The following is a 22,527-nucleotide window of genomic DNA, read 5'->3' as shown; positions in this document are numbered from 1 at the left end:
ACTGCCCGTATCTATATATATATGCATATACATGAACACACACAATTCTTTAATAAGGAGCTTGTACATTTTTTTTAACCTGGTTTATTAAAACATGGGTGTTTGAATGAATATGGGCCCCACGACAGCTTTGGGCCCCAGATAGAGCCCCAAAAAGGACAATAAACATGCAGGTTATCAATGATAATTTGCTTATAACATATGTTTAAGCAGCATACTGATTCAGAACAATTGTAGTTGCATTGTAGCATAATCAAATTAGCCAATTGATAGAGTTTGTTTTATGACTACAAAAATACATTTCTTGTCACTGTAAGTAACAGAATATTAGAACCCATTTACTAAATGCCTTGTCAGGACGGCATAACTACAACACTACATCCAACCCTTCCATGTGTGTTATAGTTTATCACGTTATCATGAACATCAAGGCGCTTTGCTGAGAGTTATTTAGACGTGTTTACCTGAATACTTGAAATGTTTCTGCTAATACTCTCAGTTTATGAATAAGTGTGAAATAAACCAGACCGTGCACTTACTGGGCAAACTACTATGACTCGCACACATTCATGTGTATGTGTTATGTGTCATTTAGCAACAGCTTTCTGTAAAATGCACAGGCACTATCCCCTTTATCAAGTACGGCCACTGTATAACTAGATCATAGATCAGTGGTGGCGAACCTATGGCACGGGTGCCAGAGGCGGCACTCAGAGCCCTTTCTGTGGGCACTTGGGCCATCGCCCCAGCACACCAGACAGTACTCAAAGAATCTTCCTGCAGTTGCAAGCCACTTAAAAGATGCGGCTTTCAGACATATTTTGCTTCTCTACTTAGAACTGTAGGAAGGGAGAATGAGTAGACAGGGCAGAATTATTTTTGGAGGACCTCCTGCTGGCCCCACGATTCTCTGTGTACAGAGGGACACTGGAAAGAAGCTAAAATGATGCAAATTTTCCATCTTTCTACTGTGTTGCTGATCTCAGGAGACCAATCTAATTGAAAGTTGTTGAAGAACAGGGAGCAATAACTTACTGCTTTAATTTTTTGGTTGACACCTCGCGATAAATGAGGGGGGTTTGGGTTGCAGTTTGGGCACTCGGGCGCTAAAAGGTTCGCCATCACTGTCATAGATGTTCTACTCCAGCGTCTTTTGAATTTCAATTATAGCATGATAATAATGAATTATTCTATGGTAATAAAGACCTTCACTAAAATCTGGGTGTAATAACATGCAGTTTTGATGAGGTTTCTTGATAGACTGGGGTCATTTCCGGTTGGACTTGCCCCTACTTTTAAAACATGATGAGAACACAGGAATAAACTGGAATATTTCATAGGAAATTTGGGCACAAAACCTCCTGTAGAAGGGTAGTGGTGTAAACTAGAAACTGAAGAAGGCATCATTTATATTGCTATACCACCTTCCACCATTTTCCTTGTATACTACTTCAACTTCAATCTAGTAATTGAAATGGAACACATTCTTAACTCAAAAACCAACGACCATCAAAACACTTGTACAATTTATCTGCATGACATGGAAAAACATGAAAATATTTATCAAAAATCCCAATTTGCTTAAATATAAAAAACATTGAGGACTCATTCGGTGTATATTTACCTGCAGTACACCATGCATAGCATGTTATTAATCTCCTTGTCAGACTTGAACCTCCTGAAGTCCTCCCATAGATCCTTTATTGCTGTGATAGCCAGGATAATACAAATTGGAATAATAGCTATAGCAGGTTGAAAGGCATTGACCACTGGTACAAAATTAAGCGCTGCCAGCAACACAAAGTACACATTTGCAAAGCGATGGAACTGTTCAAAAAGGTTCTTGGGAATGAACGAAAGGAAAGTATACTTTGTGGTCTTAATTTTGTTTGTCCGGTAAACACTGTTGGGATTCTCCTTCCATTTGGAGCCTTCAAATAACAGGTTGGATTTGATAATTCGCTTGCGGTCATCCTTTTTTCGTCTTCCCCTGATAACTCTCTCCCAAATCTCGGTGGTAAGTGAGGCCATTGTTCTACATGTATAACTGAATTTGATAAAAAAATAAGGAAGGCTTTACTCAAGGTCTTCTTAGATAGGGATAGCAAGCGGAATCTTGAGTCATCATATTGATGCTGTAATAAATAATCCGGGTTCGCTTGGCTTGTTAAAAATAGTAATTTAAGAAATGCTAAAGTAAAATCCCAAAACGCCTGAGTAGGTCCTTCATGTGTGGTGAACTCCAGCAGACTATTTCCTTCTCTACTACTTGCAGAGTACACCTGTTGGTTGCAGACGTCACACTAGCTACTTGTGTGTCACACTATAAACCAGTTATTCTTAGGGCAGGACAGCTACCTCTGGGTCCTACAGCCAGCTTACTTTAATCACTGTGATGACCTGCTCACCTGACTGGTATGCTAAGAAGCAGTCACAGCTCACTTGCATTTAAGACAATGGAATGGCAGTGTGCCATGTGCCTGCATATAATGAGCCTATGATGTCTCCACTCACTGGGCAGCATATTCTGAGAGTGCGCTGGCGACTCTTTGCACTTTGTACTGTGGATTGTATATTAATGGAAACTGTAATCCACCAGAACAATCAAGCTCAGCGCAGTCACAGTCTATATACACAATATCATTACAGCTATTGTATGTCATGCTTTGAAAAAATCTATTTATTTCTCAATACCAAGAAGTGGTAAGTTGGGATATATATTTGTTCCCAGAAGAAAATCTTGTTTTTTTGCAGCATTATTGTATATTTTATCCTAGTTTTGTATGTTGTGGAAATACATGAACTGCTCTTTAAACAATGCTGTTTTAGTGGCGCTATCAGGGTCCAGGTTCATGGAGCAGAGAAAAGCATGTCTCACTCCATGGACTTCTGTCCACAAGCCCAAAAAATGCTTTTTTATCTGGAAACATCTTCACTTTTGGGTTCATGCTGCTTTAATTCAAAATCAAGGGTTGGTGTTTTAAAAGTTATTTATTCCTCAACAAAACTTGAAAAATGTAAAAAAGAAAAGTACAGATGGACAATTAAACCAAATACCAAATCTCTAAATTAGATTGTTTACATGAGGAAGTATAGAAAAAGCTTGATACAGAAAGTGGCAAAACAAAGAACAAGTCAACAGAAACCAAATATATTCATATTAAAATGAAGGTCACACCGGTCCTTTCTTTTTACTTTAACAACCTGGTTTTACATTTTACTTTTCTATCTTTTCAATTGTTTCCAGGGCACATGATGAGGTGAAGCACGGTATCTTTTCATCTATCCGCAATAATTTTATGAAAGATACCATCCATTGCATGCAATTTCTTAAAAGGTTTCCACATTCCCTGTGAAGGAATGTAGAGGACCTGGGTACATTCATAATTCTAGTTGTCCTTAGGGCTGGTCTTTACAGGACCCTTATAAAAGTTTTTCTTGGGTAATTGCTCAGTTTGTCACTTCCAAAATCAATGGACTCTATTTGTCTGCCAGTCCCTTTATCTATAGCAGATGGGCAGAAACCATACTGGACCCAACAAAGTTTTATATGCATTTTGTAATGTGAGTATTAAAGGGGTTTTACCACAAAAGAAAATTCTCACATCTCAATCCCCTAGGGATGTTTACACAAAAGAGATAATTTTAACCCCTTACTTTACAATTTTATATGCTGTTTTAGCTTCTATCACTCCCTAGGCTGCTCAGTGCAAAATCCTAGGGTGTGGGCGGGGTCTCTCTAAGCAGACACATTGTGGACCATCTATTTCTGTGGGGTGACAATGTGGTTAGGGTACAGGTGTATATACACTTTCATCTGGCTTCTGACATTGTACTAACGCACTGACACATAGGAAGAGAGATGAGAGATGATGAGATGCCTATACAGGGGAATGACAGACAGAGGCTGACAGACTTTTACACTGTGAGCACTGCTACATCTCTGTTCTCACAGATATGTGCCTGCCTCCCTGATCACTTATCTCCTTGTAGTTTGTGGCTCCTCTCTGCCAACGATGTGCTGCCAGGAAGTGATCAGTGTGAGCTCCGTCCTGTGACTCCGCTGTCACACACAAATCCAAGATGGTGCCCACCGGTCCCGAAGTCATAAGTTACAGGGTCGTGTCTAGGGGCAACTGAAATTGTGTACACCAGGACTAATAGAGACAGGTTGATATTATATCTGCGAAATGCTGTATTTTTGTTAATAACAGTGAAATAGAGAATGTGCTATTTTGTTATCCTTAGTACATATAAGAAACTTGTCTTCGTGGGAATACCCTTTTAAATAAGGGCATAATAAGCATTATGAAGTATCAAATATTTTAAAATAAATCTGTATAGTATACAACATTAAACTTATTCATATATCAATCATGAGTCACTGTTAATAGCAAGAAATTGTTAAGCAAGAAATGAATGACACGCCTTTCACTCAAGGGCAAATTTTTCGATTTACGTCAATTAGCTACCAGTAAAGTGAGATATTTTATCTTTGGGTACTTCTTTGTGCACTAAAGGTCATGAACAAAATTATCTGCCATCTTGTTTACAACCCATCCACAGATTCATGGACAGGCCATAAAAATGTGGGACTTTTGTTTTGTATGAAAAGAATGGGTGTGTTTGTTTTTCCCTGAATATAATCAACATCTTTGTGAAGCTATCCCAAAATACCACACAATGGAAGACAGTGGGATTGTAATCGCTCCCAATGCAGTACAGGCACTTCAAGTTTATGGCACCTCTCACAGGCTTCTAAATACTCTACATTCACTTTAGGAGGTGGAGGTGGCATGCATCTAGTGGGTATAAGTAGTAGGTAACTAGCTATACCACAATACTTTCAGTTACTAAAGGTTGACAATTGAGGCAGATGAAATTGGTTAAACAACCGTCAACATTGTGGGGATTACGAACCATTTTGAGCAAGAGAGAGTTAACCATAGTATATCTACATTTCTTTAGGTCACATAGTTTACCTCCATAGGTTATAGTGATGAGCAACAGCATGGATACCTCATCCAAAGTAAATGGTCTAAAGCATCATGGGAAGTTTTCTTCTCACCCTATATGTCCAATCCTCAATGCTCATTGCATGTATCATAGATATAAAATGCCAAACATGTTTTAAGAGTTAGAAAGTATCTTGATATAAGAATAGATCGACACGAGAGCTCTAATTGCCATAATTCCCTTGTTACAATTGAGAATGCTAAGAAGATAAGTATCTTAGTGCTTGTAATCTTGTCTCACTGTTTATTGTGCGCATATTTTGCTTATCACATATGGGTTAAATGCTGAAGCTTAGAAATACCTGTGATAAATCTGTCCAAGATGTCAGAAAGTTAAACAAACACTAGATCCAGAAAATCATAGCAAATTGCTTAATTGTTCACTACCCAATTCATGAGTATACAAGTAAACAAAGTAAACAAAACGGTAAAAACAAATATAAAAGCTTGAAGTCTCATAAATAAAAATAGTAGCAAAAACACTTACATTAACCTAATTATACAAATTGAAAAATATATGCATACTTATTTTTATCAATCATTAGATGTGCAAGTGTATAACAAATAACATAGAATGGGGGATGTGCTACAAAAGCTGAAGATATCGGGGGGGGGGGGGAAAGGTCAAATTCAGCAAGAGGTAATGGCCTCTATCCCTCAGGTCACAGCTAGAAAAACTGCTAGACAGTATAGCAGATTCCTCTCCCTTCACACTTGGGGCAGACACCATACCTTGGGTCTCTATTGTGGTATAGCACCTTCTAATTTCCTAATACAGTATGTTGGGTTAAGGTTAGAGATGAGCGAGCACTAAAATGCTCGGGTACTCGTTATTCGAGACGAACTTTTCCAGATGCTCGAGTGCTCGTTTCGAGTAACGAGCCCCATTGAAGTCAATGGGAGACTCGAGCATTTTTCAAGGGGACCAAGGCTCTGCACAGGGAAGCTTGGCCAAACACCTGGGAACCTCAGAAAAGGATGGAAACACCACGGAAATGGACAGGAAACAGCAGGGGCAGCATGCATGGATGCCTCTGAGGCTGCTTAATCGCACCATTATGCCAAAATTATGGGCAACAGCATGGCCATGACAGAGTGACCGAATGAGGCTAGATAGCATCTAAAACATCCAATAATTGACCCTGACACTATAGGGGACGGCATGCAGAGGCAGCGGCAGCAGCGGCAGGCTAGAGAGTGGCATGGCAACATACCCTAAATGGACTCAGGCTTCAAACCAATGGGTGGCAGAGAGGAACCAAAGGAGGTGAGCAAGAAGCGCTCAAATAATATCGGTACATGATAAAAGTTTGCCAGTATATTTTGTGGATTACACAGCAGGGTGGCGACAAAGTTAACATGGAAGCCATGAAAACAATCCAAAATTCTGCCTGACACAGCTCGTTTGATAAGGGGACCATGTATGGAGGCAGTGAACTAGTAGTAGATTAAAGGTGCTGCAGTTAAAACTATGTTAGTTGGATCTTGGCATGGAGCTGGCGCTCCGCTGCCAGGCGAGCTTTTGCCAATCCAAGCCCCTGTCTCTAGGCTACTCCCCAAACAGCACTTCTAAGAACCTTTTGTATAAGATCAAGTGTAGTAGCGTTCTTATAAGTTTGGGATATGGCGGGTGAGGGGAATGTAAACATCTGCGCAAGAAGCGCTGAAATAATATCCGTAAATGAAAAAAGTTTTCCAGTATATTTTGTGGCTTACACAGCACGGTGGCGACAAAGTTAACAAGTTTGATGCGGAATGCCCTGTAATAGCTCTTGGGCGGTGTGCCTTTTATCACCTAGGTTCAGCAGTTTGAGCACCGCCTGCTGTCGCTTAGCGACGGCACTGCTGCTGTGCCTAGAGCTACCGACTGATGGCGCCATGCCCACGGATGGTAATTCGGAGGAGGAGGTGGAGGAGGGGTGGGAGGAGGAGGAGGCATAGTAGGCCTGAAACACCTGGACCGAGGTAGGCCCCGCAATCCTCTGCGTCGGCAGTATATGACCAGCCCCAGGGTCAGACTCGGTCCCAGCCTGCACCAAGTTAAGTGTAGTAGCGTTCTTATAAGTTTGGAATATGGCGGGTGAGGGGAATGTAAACAGATGCGCAAGAAGCGCTGAAATAATATCCGTAAATGGTAAAAGTTTGCCAGTATATTTTGAGGATTACACAGCAGGGTGGTGACAAAGTTAACAAGTTTGTTGTGGAAGCCATGAAAACAACCCAAAATTCTGCCTGACACAGCACGTTTGATAAGGCGGCCATGTATGGAGGCAGTGAACTAGTAGTAGATTAAAGGTGCTGCAGTTAAAACTATGTTAGTTGGTTCTTGGCATGGAGCTGGCGCTCCGCTGCCAGGCGAGCTTTCGCCAATCCAAGCCCCTGTCTCTAGGCTACTCCCCAAACAGCACTTCTAAGAACCTTTTGTATAAGATCAAGTGTAGTAGCGTTCTTATAAGTTTAGGATATGGCGGGTGAGGGGAATGTAAACAGATGCGCAAGAAGCGCTGAAATAATATCCGTAAATGGTAAAAGTTTGCCAGTGTATTTTGTGGATAACACAGCAGGGTGGCGACAAAGTTAACAACTTTGATGTGGAATCCATGAAAACAACCCAAATTTCGGCCTGACACACCTCGTTTGATAAAGGGACGATGTATGGAGGCAGCTATATGGACGACTTTTGGAGGTAGCAATGGAGACAACGTGTGGAGGCTGCTATGGAGACAATTCAATTTGGATAGTGCCTGTATGTGGCAGTCCAAAAAAGTTTTCAAACCAGAGGAGCAGGTAGGTGGCCCTCCAGAAAAATGGAATAGATTGAGTGCCTGTATGTGGCAGTCCAAAAAAGTTTTCAAACCAGAGGAGCAGGTAGGTGGCCCTCCATAAAAATGGAATAGATTGAGTGCCTGTATGTGGCAGTCCAAAAAAGTTTTCAAACCAGAGGAGCAGGTAGGTGGCCCTCCATAAAAATGGAATAGATTGAGTGCCTGTATGTGGCAGTCCAAAAAAGTTTTCAAACCAGAGGAGCAGGTAGGTGGCCCTCCAGAAAAATTGAATAGATTGAGTGCCTGTATGTGGCACTCCCAAAAATTGTTTAAAACAGAGGACCGGGTCGGTGGCCCTCCATAAAAATTAAATGCATAAAGTACTATAGCTAGAGCCAGTGGGCCCTGTAAAAAAATAGCCAGTTTCCTCTGCTTTACTGTACAAAGAGGAGGAGAAGGAGGAAAATGAGGAGGAGGAGGAGTGGATAAATTATTCAGGTTGAGCTTCCTTCACCTGGTGGAGATTGGAAATTAGGAGAAATCCAGGCTTTATTCATTTTGATAAGCGTCAGCCTGTCAGCGCTGTCAGTCGACAGGCGTGTACGCTTATCGGTGATGATGCCACCAGCTGCACTGAAAACCCGCTCGGACAAGACGCTAGCGGCAGGGCAGGCAAGAACCTCCAAGGCGTACAGCGCCAGTTCGTGCCACATGTCCAGCTTTGAAACCCAGTAGTTGTAGGGAGCTGTGTGATCATTTAGGACGATGGTATGGTCAGCTACGTACTCCCTCACCATCTTTCTGTAAAGATCAGCCCTACTCTGCCGAGACTGGGGACAGGTGACAGTGTCTTGCTGGGGTGACATAAAGCTGGCAAAAGCCTTGTAAAGCGTACCCTTGCCAGTGCTGGACAAGCTGCCTGCTCGCCTACTCTCCCTCGCTACTTGTCCCGCAGAACTACGCACTCTGCCGCTAGCGCTGTCAGAAGGGAAATACTGTTTCAGCTTGTGCACCAGGGCCTGCTGGTATTCATGCATTCTCACACTCCTTTCCTCTCCAGGGATGAGAGTGGAAAGATTTTGCTTGTACCGTGGGTCCAGGAGAGTGAACACCCAGTAATCGGTGCTGGAATAAATTCTTTGAACGCGAGGGTCACGGGATAGGCAGCCTAGCATGAAATCTGCCATATGCGCCAGAGTACCAACGCGTAAGAATTCACTCCCCTCACTGGCCTGACTGTCCATTTCCTCCTCCTCCAACTCCTCCAACTCCTCTTCTGCTGCCCATACACGCTCAACAGTGAAGGACTCAACAATGGTCCCCTCTTGTGTCTCGCCAACATTCTCCTCCTCTTCCTCCTCCACCTCCTCCGATATGCGCTGAGAAACAGACCTAAGGGTGCTTTGGCTATCAACAAGGGAATCTTCTTCCCCCGTCTCTTGTGAGGAGCGCAAAGCTTCCGACTTCATGCTGACCAGAGAGTTTTTCAACAGGCCAAGCAGCGGGATGGTGAGGCTGATGATGGCGGCATCGCCACTGACCATCTGTGTTGACTCCTCAAAGTTACTCAGCACCTGACAGATATCAGACATCCACGTCCACTCCTCATTGTAGACTTGAGGAAGCTGACTGACCTGACTACCAGTTCTGGTGGAAGTTGACATCTGGCAGTCTACAATCGCTCGGCGCTGCTGGTAAACTCTGGATAACATGGTCAGTGTTGAATTCCACCTCGTGGGCACGTCGCACAACAGTCGGTGAGCGGGCAGTTGGAGGCGGCGCTGCGCTGCGCTGAGAGTGGCAGCATCTGTGCTGGACTTCCTGAAATGCGCACAGATGCGGCGCACCTTCGTGAGCAAATCAGACAGATTGGGGTATGTCTTGAGGAAACGCTGAACTATCAGATTTAACACATGGGCCAGGCATGGCACATGTGTCAGTCTGCCGAGTTGCAGAGCCGCCACCAGGTTACGGCCGTTGTCACACACAACCATGCCTGGCTTCAGGTTCAGAGGTGCCAGCCACAGATCAGTCTGCGCCGTGATGCCCTGTAATAGTTCTTGGGCGGTGTGCCTTTTATCGCCTAGGCTCAGCAGTCTCAGCACCACCTGCTGTCGCTTAGCGACTGCACTGCTGCTGTGCCTAGAGCTACCGGCTGATGGCGCCATGCCCACGGATGGTCGTTCGGAGGAGGAGGTGGAGGAGGGGTGGGAGGGGGAGAAGGCATAGTAGGCCTGAAACACCTGGACCGAGGTAGGCCCCGCAATCCTCGGCGTCGGCAGTATATGACCAGCCGCAGGGTCAGACTCGGTCCCAGCCTCCACCAAGTTAACCCAATGTGCCGTCAGCGATATATAGTGGCCCTGCCCGGCAGCACTCGTCCACGTGTCCGTGGTCAGGTGGACCTTGTCAGAAACGGCGTTGGTCAGGGCACGGATTATGTTGTCTGACACGTGCTGGTGCAGGGCTGGGACGGCACATCGGGAAAAGTAGTGGCGGCTGGGGACCGAATACCGAGGGGCGGCCGCCGCCATGAGGCTGCGAAAGGCCTCGGTCTCTAATAGCCTATAGGGCAGCATCTCCAGGCTTAGCAATCTGGAGATGTGCACATTAAGGGCTTGGGCGTGCGGGTGGGTTGCACTATATTTGCGTTTCCGCTCCAGCGTCTGGGGTATGGAGAGCTGAACGCTGGTGGATGCTGTGGAGGATCGTGGAGGCGACGATGGGGTTTTTGTGGCAGGGTCCTGGGCAGGGGGCTGACACAGGGGAAGGAGCAGTGGTGTGCACGGCCGGAGGTGAACGCGCTTGTTGCCACTGAGTGGGGTGTTTAGCATTCATATGCCTGCGCATACTGGTGGTAGTTAAGCTAGTAGTGGTGGAACCCCTGCTGATCCTGGTTTGGCAAATGTGGCACACCACAGTCCGTCGGTCATCCGGTGTTTCCTTAAAGAACCTCCAGACTTCTGAAAATCTAGCCCTCGCCGCAGGAGCCCTCGCCACGGGAGCTTCACTAGTTGACACATTTGGCGCTGATGCACCAGCTCTGGCCCTGCCTCTCCGTCTGGCCCCACCACTGCCTCTTCCAACCTGTTCTGGTCGAGGACTCTCCTCCGTCTCAGAAGCACTGTGTTCACCCGGCCTCTCAACCCAGCTTGGGTCTGTCACCTCATCATCCTCCGATCCCTCAGTCTGCTCCCCCCTCGGACTTCCTGCCCTGACAACAACTTCCCCACTGTCTGACAACCGTGTCTCCTCATCGTCGGACACCTCTTTACACACTTCTTCCACTACGTCAAGAAGGTCATCATCACCCACAGACTGCGACTGGTGGAAAACCTGGGCATCGGAAAATTGCTCATCAGCAACCGGACAAGTGTTTTGTGACTGTGGGAAGGGTCCAGAAAACAGTTCCTCAGAGTATGCCGGTTCAAATGGCAAATTTTGCTGGGAGGGGGCAGACTGGGGGAGAGGAGGCTGAGGTGCAGGAGCTGGAGGAGTGCCGATTTCGGTGACATGGGTGGACTGCGTGGAAGACTGACTGGTGGACAAATAGCTCGAAGCATTGTCGGCAATCCACGACATCACCTGTTCGCACTGTTCTGGCCTCAACAGTGCTCTACCACGAGTCCCAGTAACTTGAGACATGAACCTAGGGAGTGTAGCTCTGCGGCGTTCCCCTGCTCCCTCATCAGCAGGTGGTGTCTCACCCCGCCCAGGACCACGGCCTCTGACCCCTGCAGTAGTTGGACGCCCACGTCCCCGCCCTCGTCCTCTACCCCTAGCCCTCGGGTTAAACATTTTGAAAATGAGAGTTATAACTTTAATTTTTTTTTACCTTTTTTTTGTGTTTTTTTTTTTTTTTGTGTGTTTTTTAGTTTTTAAAACCAAACGATGCTATCCTATTGCTATGGCTATTTTCTAGCCAAGTATGAAAGCACACTGCTATGCCAGATGAGATGACGCTGAGTTATGAAAAAAATAAACGTAAAATAAAAAAGGAAATGGCAGACTGTGCCTAATTGAAATCCAACCCCGGGCCCTAATAAATTTTCCCACTTCGGTCTTTGCGATGGATATGTGCGTCACTAAGCGCAAAACACAGTGGTCGCAAGTCTCACTCCAAATTGCTCACAATTTGCTAGTAGATGCACTGCAACAACTACAGCCACCAGCAGATCAACCAGAAATCAAATATATAAAACGCTACTGTAGGCGTAAGTAAGCCGTTTGGATTCTCCTATGGCTATTTTCTAGCCAAGTATTAAAGCACACTACTATGCCAGATGAGATGACGCTGAGTTATGAAAAAAATAAACGTAAAATAAAAAAGGAAATGGCAGACTGTGCCTAATTGAAATCCAACCCCGGGCCCTAATAAATTTTCCCACTTCGGTCTTTGCGATGGATATGTGCGTCACTAAGCGCAAAACACAGTGGTCGCAAGTCTCACTCCAAATTGCTCACAATTTGCTAGTAGATGCACTGCAACAACTACAGCCACCAGCAGATCAACCAGAAATCAAATATATATAACGCTACTGTAGGCGTAAGTAAGCCGTTTGGATTCTCCTATGGCTATTTTCTAGCCAAGTATTAAAGCACACTACTATGCCAGATGAGATGACGCTGAGTTATGAAAAAAATAAACGTAAAATAAAAAAGGAAATGGCAGACTGTGCCTAATTGAAATCCAACCCCGGGCCCTAATAAATTTTCCCACTTCGGTCTTTGCGATGGATATGTGCGTCACTAAGCGCAAAACACAGTGGTCGCAAGTCTCACTCCAAATTGCTCACAATTTGCTAGTAGATGCACTGCAACAACTACAGCCACCAGCAGATCAACCAGAAATCAAATATATATAACGCTACTGTAGGCGTAAGTAAGCCGTTTGGATTCTCCTATGGCTATTTTCTAGCCAAGTATTAAAGCACACTACTATGCCAGATGAGATGACGCTGAGTTATGAAAAAAATAAACGTAAAATAAAAAAGGAAATGGCAGACTGTGCCTAATTGAAATCCAACCCCGGGCCCTAATAAATTTTCCCACTTCGGTCTTTGCGATGGATATGTGCGTCACTAAGCGCAAAACACAGTGGTCGCAAGTCTCACTCCAAATTGCTCACAATTTGCTAGTAGATGCACTGTAACAACTACAGCCACCAGCAGATCAACCAGAAATCAAATATATATAACGCTACTGTAGGCGTAAGTAAGCCGTTTGGATTCTCCTATGGCTATTTTCTAGCCAAGTATTAAAGCACACTACTATGCCAGATGAGATGACGCTGAGTTATGAAAAAAATAAACGTAAAATAAAAAAGGAAATGGCAGACTGTGCCTAATTGAAATACAACCCCGGACCCTAATAAATTTTCCCACTTCGGTCTTTGCGATGGATATGTGCGTCACTAAGCGCAAAACACAGTGGTCGCAAGTCTCACTCCAAATTGCTCACAATTTGCTAGTAGATGCACTGCAACAACTACAGCCACCAGCAGATCAACCAGAAATCAAATATATATAACGCTACTGTAGGCGTAAGTAAGCCGTTTGGATTCTCCTATGGCTATTTTCTAGCCAAGTATTAAAGCACACTACTATGCCAGATGAGATGACGCTGAGTTATGAAAAAAATAAACGTAAAATAAAAAAGGAAATGGCAGACTGTGCCTAATTGAAATCCAACCCCGGGCCCTAATAAATTTTCCCACTTCGGTCTTTGCAATGGATATGTGCGTCACTAAGCGCAAAACACAGTGGTCGCAAGTCTCACTCCAAATTGCTCACAATTTGCTAGTAGATGCACTGCAACAACTACAGCCACCAGCAGATCAACCAGAAATCAAATATATATAACGCTACTGTAGGCGTAAGTAAGCCGTTTGGATTCTCCTATGGCTATTTTCTAGCCAAGTATTAAAGCACACTACTATGCCAGATGAGATGACGCTGAGTTATGAAAAAAATAAACGTAAAATAAAAAGAAACTGGCAGACTGTGCCTAATTGAAATCAAACCCCTAATAAATTTTCCCACTTTGGTGTTTGAGGTGGATATGTGTGTCACTAAGAGCTAAACACAACGGTAGCAAGTCCCCCTGCTAATTCCTCACAATATGGTACTACTACCACACTACTAGTGCCAGCAAGCCCAGCCACAAGCAAATAAAAAAAAAGGATAACGTTATTGTAGCCCTAAGAAGGGCTGTTGTAGAATCACTCCTGCCTAACAGTAAGCTAATAGAACACCCTAACGCTTTCCCTGACCAGCAGCAGCTCTCTCCCTAGCGGCATCCAGACAGAGAATGATCCGAGCAGTGCGGGCAGCGGCTAGTCTATCCCAGGGTCACCTGATCTGGCCAGCCAACCACTGCTATCGACGTGTAAGGGTACAACGTCATGCTGGGTGGAGTGCAGAGTCTCCTGGCTTGTGATTGGCTCTGTTTCTGGCCGCCAAAAAGCAAAACGGCGGGAGCTGCCATTTTCTCGAGCGGGCGAAATACTCGTCCGAGCAACGAGCAGTTACGAGTACGCTAATGCTCGATCGAGCATCAAGCTCGGACGAGTATGTTCGCTCATCTCTAGTTAAGGTCTTTCTAATAATATCACAAAAATAATATTGCACATTAAGCAGGGCAGCACCATCACCATGATATCAAGAGGATTCCCAAAGACACTGCACCCATGATATCCACACTTCTAGCCTGCTATTGAATTGTTAGAGATCCACTACATGGTCTGTACATGGGGTGGTAAGTGCACAGGACGGGAGGGCAACCATACAGTGGTTTGGAAAAACAAAGCAAGGCGAGGGGAAATGGTTAATTTGGAGGTAATAACTATAATTAGTTCTAGATTATTAGATGGTATAGAAAGGTCATAGAAAAATATAGAATAATTAAAAGATAAAGTCTAAAATGAAGACAGCCTATAATGGAATGATATGATCTAAGCTGTCTAAATAGTAATAAGACTACTTAGATCTAGAACAAAAGAAGCAATTATCTGGAGGTAGAACAAGAAAGCTTGGTAGGACTTGGAAGGATGCAATAGCTTCCTTTTTGGATAAATATGAGCTTAAGGGTATCTGCAGAAAAACTTTGGTCCACAAACAACAGACCACTGTTGTTTGCAGGCCTTTTGTCTTTGGCTCCAGAGGTCTGCTTACACACAAATGACAATAGAAAAGCCAAAGAGAGAGGAAACAGTCAGGGTTCAGCATTCAAACCAGCCACCACTACTATCTAGGATGAGATGAACCATTCCCACTGATAGTGTTGTCCAAAGTATAAAGGATGGAGGGAAAATAATTGGGGATAAACCATTTGATCTGTATCTGCAAATGATAGTTGTTAGTTAGTTGCCACCAACATTAAAACAAAGTATGAGAATCTCAGGGAATGCAGAATCATTGATATCAGCCTAGATTTTGTTGCATAGCTTGGAGCAGCAGTGCACATGCTTGTCCTGCCACTCAATTAGTCTAGGTAAACGGGATCCCTAGTTTTATGATTGCTGGGTATCACCACGTTATCTCCTTTCCTGAATTACTTTTAAAGGAGCTTTCCAATTTGGACAATCCCTTCCTTCTAAGAAGTCTATCGTGGCTGTGCTTAGTATGCATCTTAGCCCCATAGACCAATAGATGTGTCATCACAGTCCTTAGAAGAGATGTCCGCACTCAGTGGAGTGCAAGTATTGCTCCAAACAACTTATCAGTTGGAGGGCCAGACCTCCCTGGGCCAATGATGAGCATTTCTAAGAATAGGCAATAAAAAAGGCTGGAGTATTTTATGCCTTTTTCATTTTAAAATACCCAATGAAATCAACAGAGCCCTGTATTGCATGGATATGGTGAATTCTTCATTAATACTTTGTAGATAAAATACTGTTAGCGTCCACAATGCCCCCATTCCATCAATTTACACACTACCAGTTCTGGCAAAGGTATTTCTTAAGCCGATGATCTCTTCTAACTATATCTGGTACACAAAGTACACCATGACAAGTATATAGAAATAGTCCCATAGAAGCAAGCAGAGTGCTACTAAACAGTGATCACTACTTCTTGGTATTCTAGTCGATTGGGCTTTCAATGCCATGGATAGATATTTAGTTAAATAGTAACAATAAGTAGAGTTCCAAAGAGATAAAGAAGAGACACATAGAAACTGATGGTAATGACTGACACTAGAAAAGTTGTTACACAACTATAAAATAGTCATCATTGACATGTAGATAAATGCAGCTCCACTTCTGATATCTTTTTTTAACCTCGCCTTAGTACAAGTACAAAGGTTAAAGGATGTTTTACTATTAGTGTATGTGATGACTGTACCAAGTCTTAACTTTAATATCTGTGGCTTTTTATAACTATTCATTTCCTTAAAACAGATTTTTTGGGAACTTTACATTACTATACTTAAATGGCCATATGTGAAGATTATTTGTAGCCCTTTTACGTTTTCTTGATATTTAAAGCACTTTGCATCTGTGACAGCTATTGTGAAAGAGATTTGCATATATATCAATTGTATAAAATACTCCGATTTCAGTGCTTTTGTGTAAAATCCATAAACTTATAAAGCTATGAGCAATTCAAGTTCTTAAGAAGACTCAAGGAGTGAGATGCAGATCACCCAGTACCAGGGTATTCCTATGCTGCACTTTTCAGAACTATATAGAGAAAAGTAACATGAAAGTACACAACGCTCTAGTATTTCAGCACTGGAACAGTCTTGTGTAGCTTTAGAACATACCGTATATAAATGTGTTGGTGTGATGAAAGTTCAGGCATATTAAATAGTTGATAAGGACGGCAGTAAAGTCAGAAGCGATATATAAGGTTTCTAAACCTAAGTAACTGTACAAGCAGTATCACAAAACTGTAAGAGTTGGTGTAAGCCGGTAGGTTGCAATTTCAAGCAAATATCTCCCAAAGGAGCATATTAAAGGGAAACTCACGGCAGATATTGACCTCATAAACTACAACCAGTAGGTTGAAAAGGAGGTAAACCCCATCAAAATCATGTTTTTTTACAGTTCAGTCTAGTGGCATCATCCAGAATGATGATTTTTTTAATTGAGATGTAAAATGGTTGTATAAATTAATGGAGGCAGAGAGCTCAGAAATAAAGAGAAGTACTATGAATGTCTTCATAGTATGGTCTCGCACAGTGGAGGAATTCATGATTTTGTTATGTATTTAAATACAAATGATATGAATATGAAGTTTACAGCTAAGTATGGTTATCAATAGAGATGAGCGAGCACTAAAATGCTCGGGTACTCGTTATTCGAGACGAACTTTTCCCGATGCTCGAGTGCTCGTCTCGAATAACGAGCCCCATTGAAGTCAATGGGAGACTCGAGCATTTTTCAAGGGGACCAAGGCTCTGCACAGGGAAGCTTGGCCAAACACCTGGAAACCTCAGAAAAGGATGGAAACACCACGGAAATGGACAGGAAAAAGCAGGGGCAGCATGCATGGATGCCTCTGAGGCTGCTTAAACGCACCATTATGCCAAAATTATGGGCAGCAGCATGGCCATGACAGAGTGACAGAATGAAGCTAGATAGCATCTAAAACATCCAATAATTGACCCTGACACTATAGGGGACGGCATGCAGAGGCAGCAGCGGCAGGCTAGAGAGTGGCATGGCGACATACCCTAAATGGACTCAGGCTTCAAACCAATGGGTGGCAGAGAGGAACCAAAGGAGGTGAGCAAGAAGCGCTGAAATTATTTCCTCTGTGAACAAAAGGTTGACGGTATATTTAGTCGATAACACAGCATGGTGGCGACATAGTGACCAAGTTCCATAACGTATCTGGTGAAACACCCGAAAAATTAGCCTGACACAGCTCTTTTGATAAAGGGACGACATGGGGAGGAAGCCATGGAGACGACTTCCATGATTAAGAGTGACTACTGGGGCATCCATATTGCTTCTATGATTGAAACTTCAGGTCTCCAGCATGGTGACAGATGGGCCGAGTTCCACTATGTATGTGGTGAAACACCTGAAAATTCTGCCTGACACAGCTCGTTTGATAAGGGGACCATGTATGGAGGCAGTGAACTAGTAGTAGATTAAAGGTGCTGCAGTTAAAACTATGTTAGTTGGATCTTGGGATGGAGCTGGCGCTCCGCTGCCAGGCGAGCTTTCGCCAATCCAAGCCCCTGTCTCTAGGCTACTCCCCAAACAGCACTTCTAAGAACCTTTTGTATAAGATCAAGTGTAGTAGCGTTCTTATAAGTTTGGGATATGGCGGGTGAGGGGAATGTAAACAGATGCGCAAGAAGCGCTGAAATAATATCGGTAAATGGTAAAAGTTTGGCAGCATATTTTGTGGATTACACAGCAGGGTGGCGACAAAGTTAACAAGTTTGATGTGGAATGCCCTGTAATAGCTCTTGGGCGGTGTGCCTTTTATCGCCTAGGCTCAGCAGTTTGAGCACCGCCTGCTGTCGCTTAGCGACGGCACTGCTGCTGTGCCTAGAGCTACCGACTGATGGCGCCATGCCCACGGATGGTAATTCAGAGAAGGAGGAGGTGGAGGAGGGGTGGGAGGAGGAGGAGGTATAGTAGGCCTTTGAGACCTGGACCGAGGTAGGCCCCGCAATCCTCGGCGTCGGCAGTATATGACCAGCCCCAGGGTCAGACTCGGTCCCAGCCTCCACCAAGTTAAGTGTAGTAGCGTTCTTATAAGTTTGGGATATGGCGGGTGAGGGGAATGTAAACAGATGCGCAAGAAGCGCTGAAATAATATCGGTAAATGGTAAAAGTTTGGCAGTATATTTTGTGGATAACACAGCAGGGTGGCGACAAAGTTAACAACTTTGATGAGGAATCCATGAAAACAACCCAAATTTCTGCCTGACACACCTCGTTTGATAAGGGGACGATGTATGGAGGCAGCTATATGGACGACTTTTGGAGGTAGCAATGGAGACAACGTGTGGAGGCTGCTATGGAGACAATTTAATTTGGATAGTGCCTGTATGTGGCAGTCCAAAAAAGTTTTCAAACCAGAGGAGCAGGTAGGTGGCCCTCCAGAAAAATGAAATAGATTGAGTGCCTGTATGTGGCAGTCCAAAAAAGTTTTCAAACCAGAGGAGCAGGTAGGTGGCCCTCCAGAAAAATGGAATAGATTGAGTGCCTGTATGTGGCAGTCCAAAAAAGTTTTCAAACCAGAGGAGCAGGTAGGTGGCCCTCCAGAAAAATGAAATAGATTGAGTGCCTGTATGTGGCAGTCCAAAAAAGTTTTCAAACCAGAGGAGCAGGTAGGTGGCCCTCCAGAAAAATGAAATAGATTGAGTGCCTGTATGTGGCAGTCCAAAAAAGTTTTCAAACCAGAGGAGCAGGTAGGTGGCCCTCCAGAAAAATTGAATAGATTGAGTGCCTGTATGTGGCACTCCCAAAAATTGTTTAAAACAGAGGACCGGGTAGGTGGCCCTCCAGAAAAATTAAATGCATAGAGTACTATAGCTAGAGCCAGTGGGCCCTGTCAAAAAATAGCCAGTTTCCTCTGCTTTAGTGTACAAAGAGGAGGAGAAGGAGGAAAATGAGGAGGAGGAGTGCATAAATTATTCAGTTTGAGCTTCCTTCACCTGGTGGAGATTGGAAATTATGAGAAATCCAGGCTTTATTCATCTTAATAAGCGTCAGCCTGTCAGCGCTGTCAGTCGACAGGCGTGTACGCTTATCGGTGATGATGCCACCAGCTGCACTGAAAACCCGCTCGGACAACACGCTAGCGGCAGGGCAGGCAAGAACCTCCAAGGCGTACAGCGCCAGTTCGTGCCACATGTCCAGCTTTGAAACCCAGTAGTTGTAGGGAGCTGTGTGATCATTTAGGACGATGGTATGGTCAGCTACGTACTCCCTCACCATCTTTCTGTAAAGATCAGCCCTACTCTGCCGAGACTGGGGACAGGTGACAGTGTCTTGCTGGGGTGACAAAAAGCAGGCAAAAGCCTTGTAAAGCGTACCCTTGCCAGTGCTGGACAAGCTGCCTGCTCGTCTACTCTCCCTCGCTACTTGTCCTGCAGAACTACGCACTCTGCCGCTAGCACTGTCAGAAGGGAAATACTGTTTCAGCTTGTGCACCAGGGCCTGCTGGTATTCATGCATTCTCACACTCCTTTCCTCTCCAGGGATGAGAGTGGAAAGATTTTGCTTGTACCGTGGGTCCAGGAGAGTGAATACCCAGTAAACGGTGCTGGAATAAATACTTTGAACGCGAGGGTCACGGGATAGGCAGCCTAGCATGAAATCTGCCATTTGCGCCAGAGTACCAACGCGCAAGAATTCACTCCCCTCACTGTCCTGACTGTCCATTTCCTCCTCCTCCAACTCCTCCAACTCCTCTTCTTCTGCCCATACACGCTGAACAGTGAAGGACTGAACAATGGTCCCCTCTTGTGTCTCGCCAACATTCTCCTCCTCTTTCTCCTCATCCTCCTCCACCTCCTCCGATATGCGCTGAGAAACAGACCTGAGGGTGCTTTGGCTATCAACAAGGGAATCTTCTTCCCCCGTCTCTTGTGACGAGCCCAAAGCTTCCGACTTCATGCTGATCAGAGAGTTTTTCAACAGGCCAAGCAGCGGGATGGTGAGGCTGATGATGGCGGCATCGCCACTGACCATCTGTGTTGACTCCTCGAAGTTACTCAGCACCTGACAGATATCAGACATCCACATCCCCTCCTCATTGTAGACTTGAGGAAGCTGACTGACCTGACTACCAGTTCTGGTGGAAGTTGACATCTGGCAGTCTACAATCACTCTGCGCTGCTGGAAAACTCTGGATAACATGGTTAATGTTGAATTCCACCTCGTGGGCACGTCGCATAACAGTCGGTGAGCGGGCAGTTGGAGGCGGCGCTGCGCTGCCCTGAGAGTGGCAGCATCTGTGCTGGACTTCCTGAAATGCGCACAGATGCGGCGCACCTTCGTGGAGGCATAGTAGGCCTGAAAGACCTGGATCGAGGTAGGCCCCGCAATCCTCGGCGTCGGCAGTATATGACCAGCCGCAGGGTCAGACTCGGTCCCAGCCTCCACCAAGTTAACCCAATGTGCCGTCAGCGATATATAGTGGCCCTGCCCGGCAGCACTCGTCCACGTGTCCGTGGTCAGGTGGACCTTGTCAGAAACGGCGTTGCAGGGCTGGGACGGCACATCGGGAAAAGTAGTGGCGGCTGGGGACCGAATACCGAGGGGCGGCCGCCGCCATGAGGTTGCGAAAGGCCTCGGTCTCTACCAGCCTATAGGGCAGCATCTCCAGGCTAAGCAATCTGGAGATGAGGACATTGAGGGCTTGGGCGTGCGGGTGGGTTGCACTATATTTCCTTTTCCGCTCCAGCGTCTGGGGTATGGAGAGCTGAACGCTGGTGGATGCTGTGGAGGATCGTGGAGGCGACGATGGGGTTTTTGGGCCAGGGTCCTGGGCAGGGGGCTGACTATAAGCTGACACAGGGGAAGGAGCAGTGGTGTGCACGGCCGGAAGTGAACGGGCTTGTTGCCACTGAGTGGGATGTTTAGCATTCATATGCCTGCGCATACTGGTGGTAGTTAAGCTAGTAGTGGTGGAACCCCTGCTGATCCTGGTTTGGCAAAGGTTGCACACCACAGTCCGTCGGTCATCCGGTGTTTCCTTAAAAAACCTCCAGACTTCTGAAAATCTAGCCCTCGCCGCGGGAACCCTCGCCACGGGAGCTTCACTACATGACACATTTGGCGCTGATGCACCAGCTCTTGCCCTGCCTCTCCGTCTGGCCCCACCACTGCCTATTCCAACCTGTTCTGGTCAGAAGCACTGTGTTCACCCGACCTCTCAACCCAGCTTGTGTCTGTCACCTCATCATCCTCCGATCCCTCAGTCTGCTCCCCCCTCGGACTTCCTGCCCTGACAACAACTTCACCACTGTCTGACAACCGTGTCTCCTCATCGTCGGACACCTCTTTACACACTTCTTCCACTACGTCAAGAAGGTCATCATCACCCACAGACTGCGACTGGTGGAAAACCTGGGCATCGGAAAATTGCTCAGCAGCAACCGGACAAGTGGTTTGTGACTGTGGGAAGGGTCCAGAAAACAGTTCCTCAGAGTATGCCGGTTCAAATGCCAAATTTTCCTGGGAGGGGGCAGACTGGGGCGGAGGAGGCTGAGGTGCAGGAGCTGGAGGAGTGCCGATTTCGGTGACATGGGTGGACTGCGTGGAAGACTGACTGGTGGACAAATTGCTCGAAGCATTGTCGGCAATCCACAACATCACCTGTTCGCACTGTTCTGGCCTCAACAGTGCTCTACCACGAGTCCCAGTAACTTCAGACATGAACCTAGGGAGTGTAGCTCTGCGGCGTTCCCCTGCTCACTCATCAGCAGGTGGTGTCTCACCCCGCCCAGGACCACGGCCTCTGACCCCTGCAGTAGTTGGACGCCCACGTCCCCGCCCTCGTCCTCTACCCCTAGCCCTTGGGTTAAACATTTTGAAAATGAAAGTTATTACTTTAATTTTTTTTTTACTTTTTTTTTGTGGTTTTTTTTTTGTGTTTTTTAGTTTTTAAAACCAAACGATGCTATCCTATTGCTATGGCAATTTTCTAGCCAACTATGAAAGCACACTGCTATGCCAGATGAGATGACGCTGAGTTATGAAAAAATAAACGTAAAATAAAAAGTAAATGGCAGACTGTGCCTAATTTCAATCAAAGCCCTAATAAATTGTCCCACTT

The 22,527-nt window shown here is 45.2% G+C and overlaps 1 protein-coding gene across 5 annotated transcripts in view; it reads right to left on the bottom strand.

Annotated features, from left to right (window-relative positions):
* The window catches only part of ATP10B (ATPase phospholipid transporting 10B (putative)), a 326,471-nt gene that overhangs the window by 77,060 nt on the left and 226,884 nt on the right, over window positions 1–22,527 (bottom strand). The window contains exon 1 of one of the 5 annotated variants that reach the window (XM_072145905.1): window positions 1,625–2,293. The exons of the other annotated variants lie outside the window; for them this stretch is intronic. Coding sequence (XP_072002006.1) covers window positions 1,625–2,031 — 407 coding nt within the window. The 5' untranslated portion in view covers window positions 2,032–2,293. Of the gene's footprint in view, window positions 1–1,624; window positions 2,294–22,527 lie in introns of those variants that run through there. 5 annotated transcript variants of the gene reach the window in all.

The sequence above is a fragment of the Engystomops pustulosus genome, chromosome 4, assembly GCF_040894005.1.
Source record: "Engystomops pustulosus chromosome 4, aEngPut4.maternal, whole genome shotgun sequence".
Lineage (NCBI taxonomy): Eukaryota > Metazoa > Chordata > Amphibia > Anura > Leptodactylidae > Engystomops > Engystomops pustulosus.
This window is presented reverse-complemented; position numbering and strand designations above follow the sequence as displayed.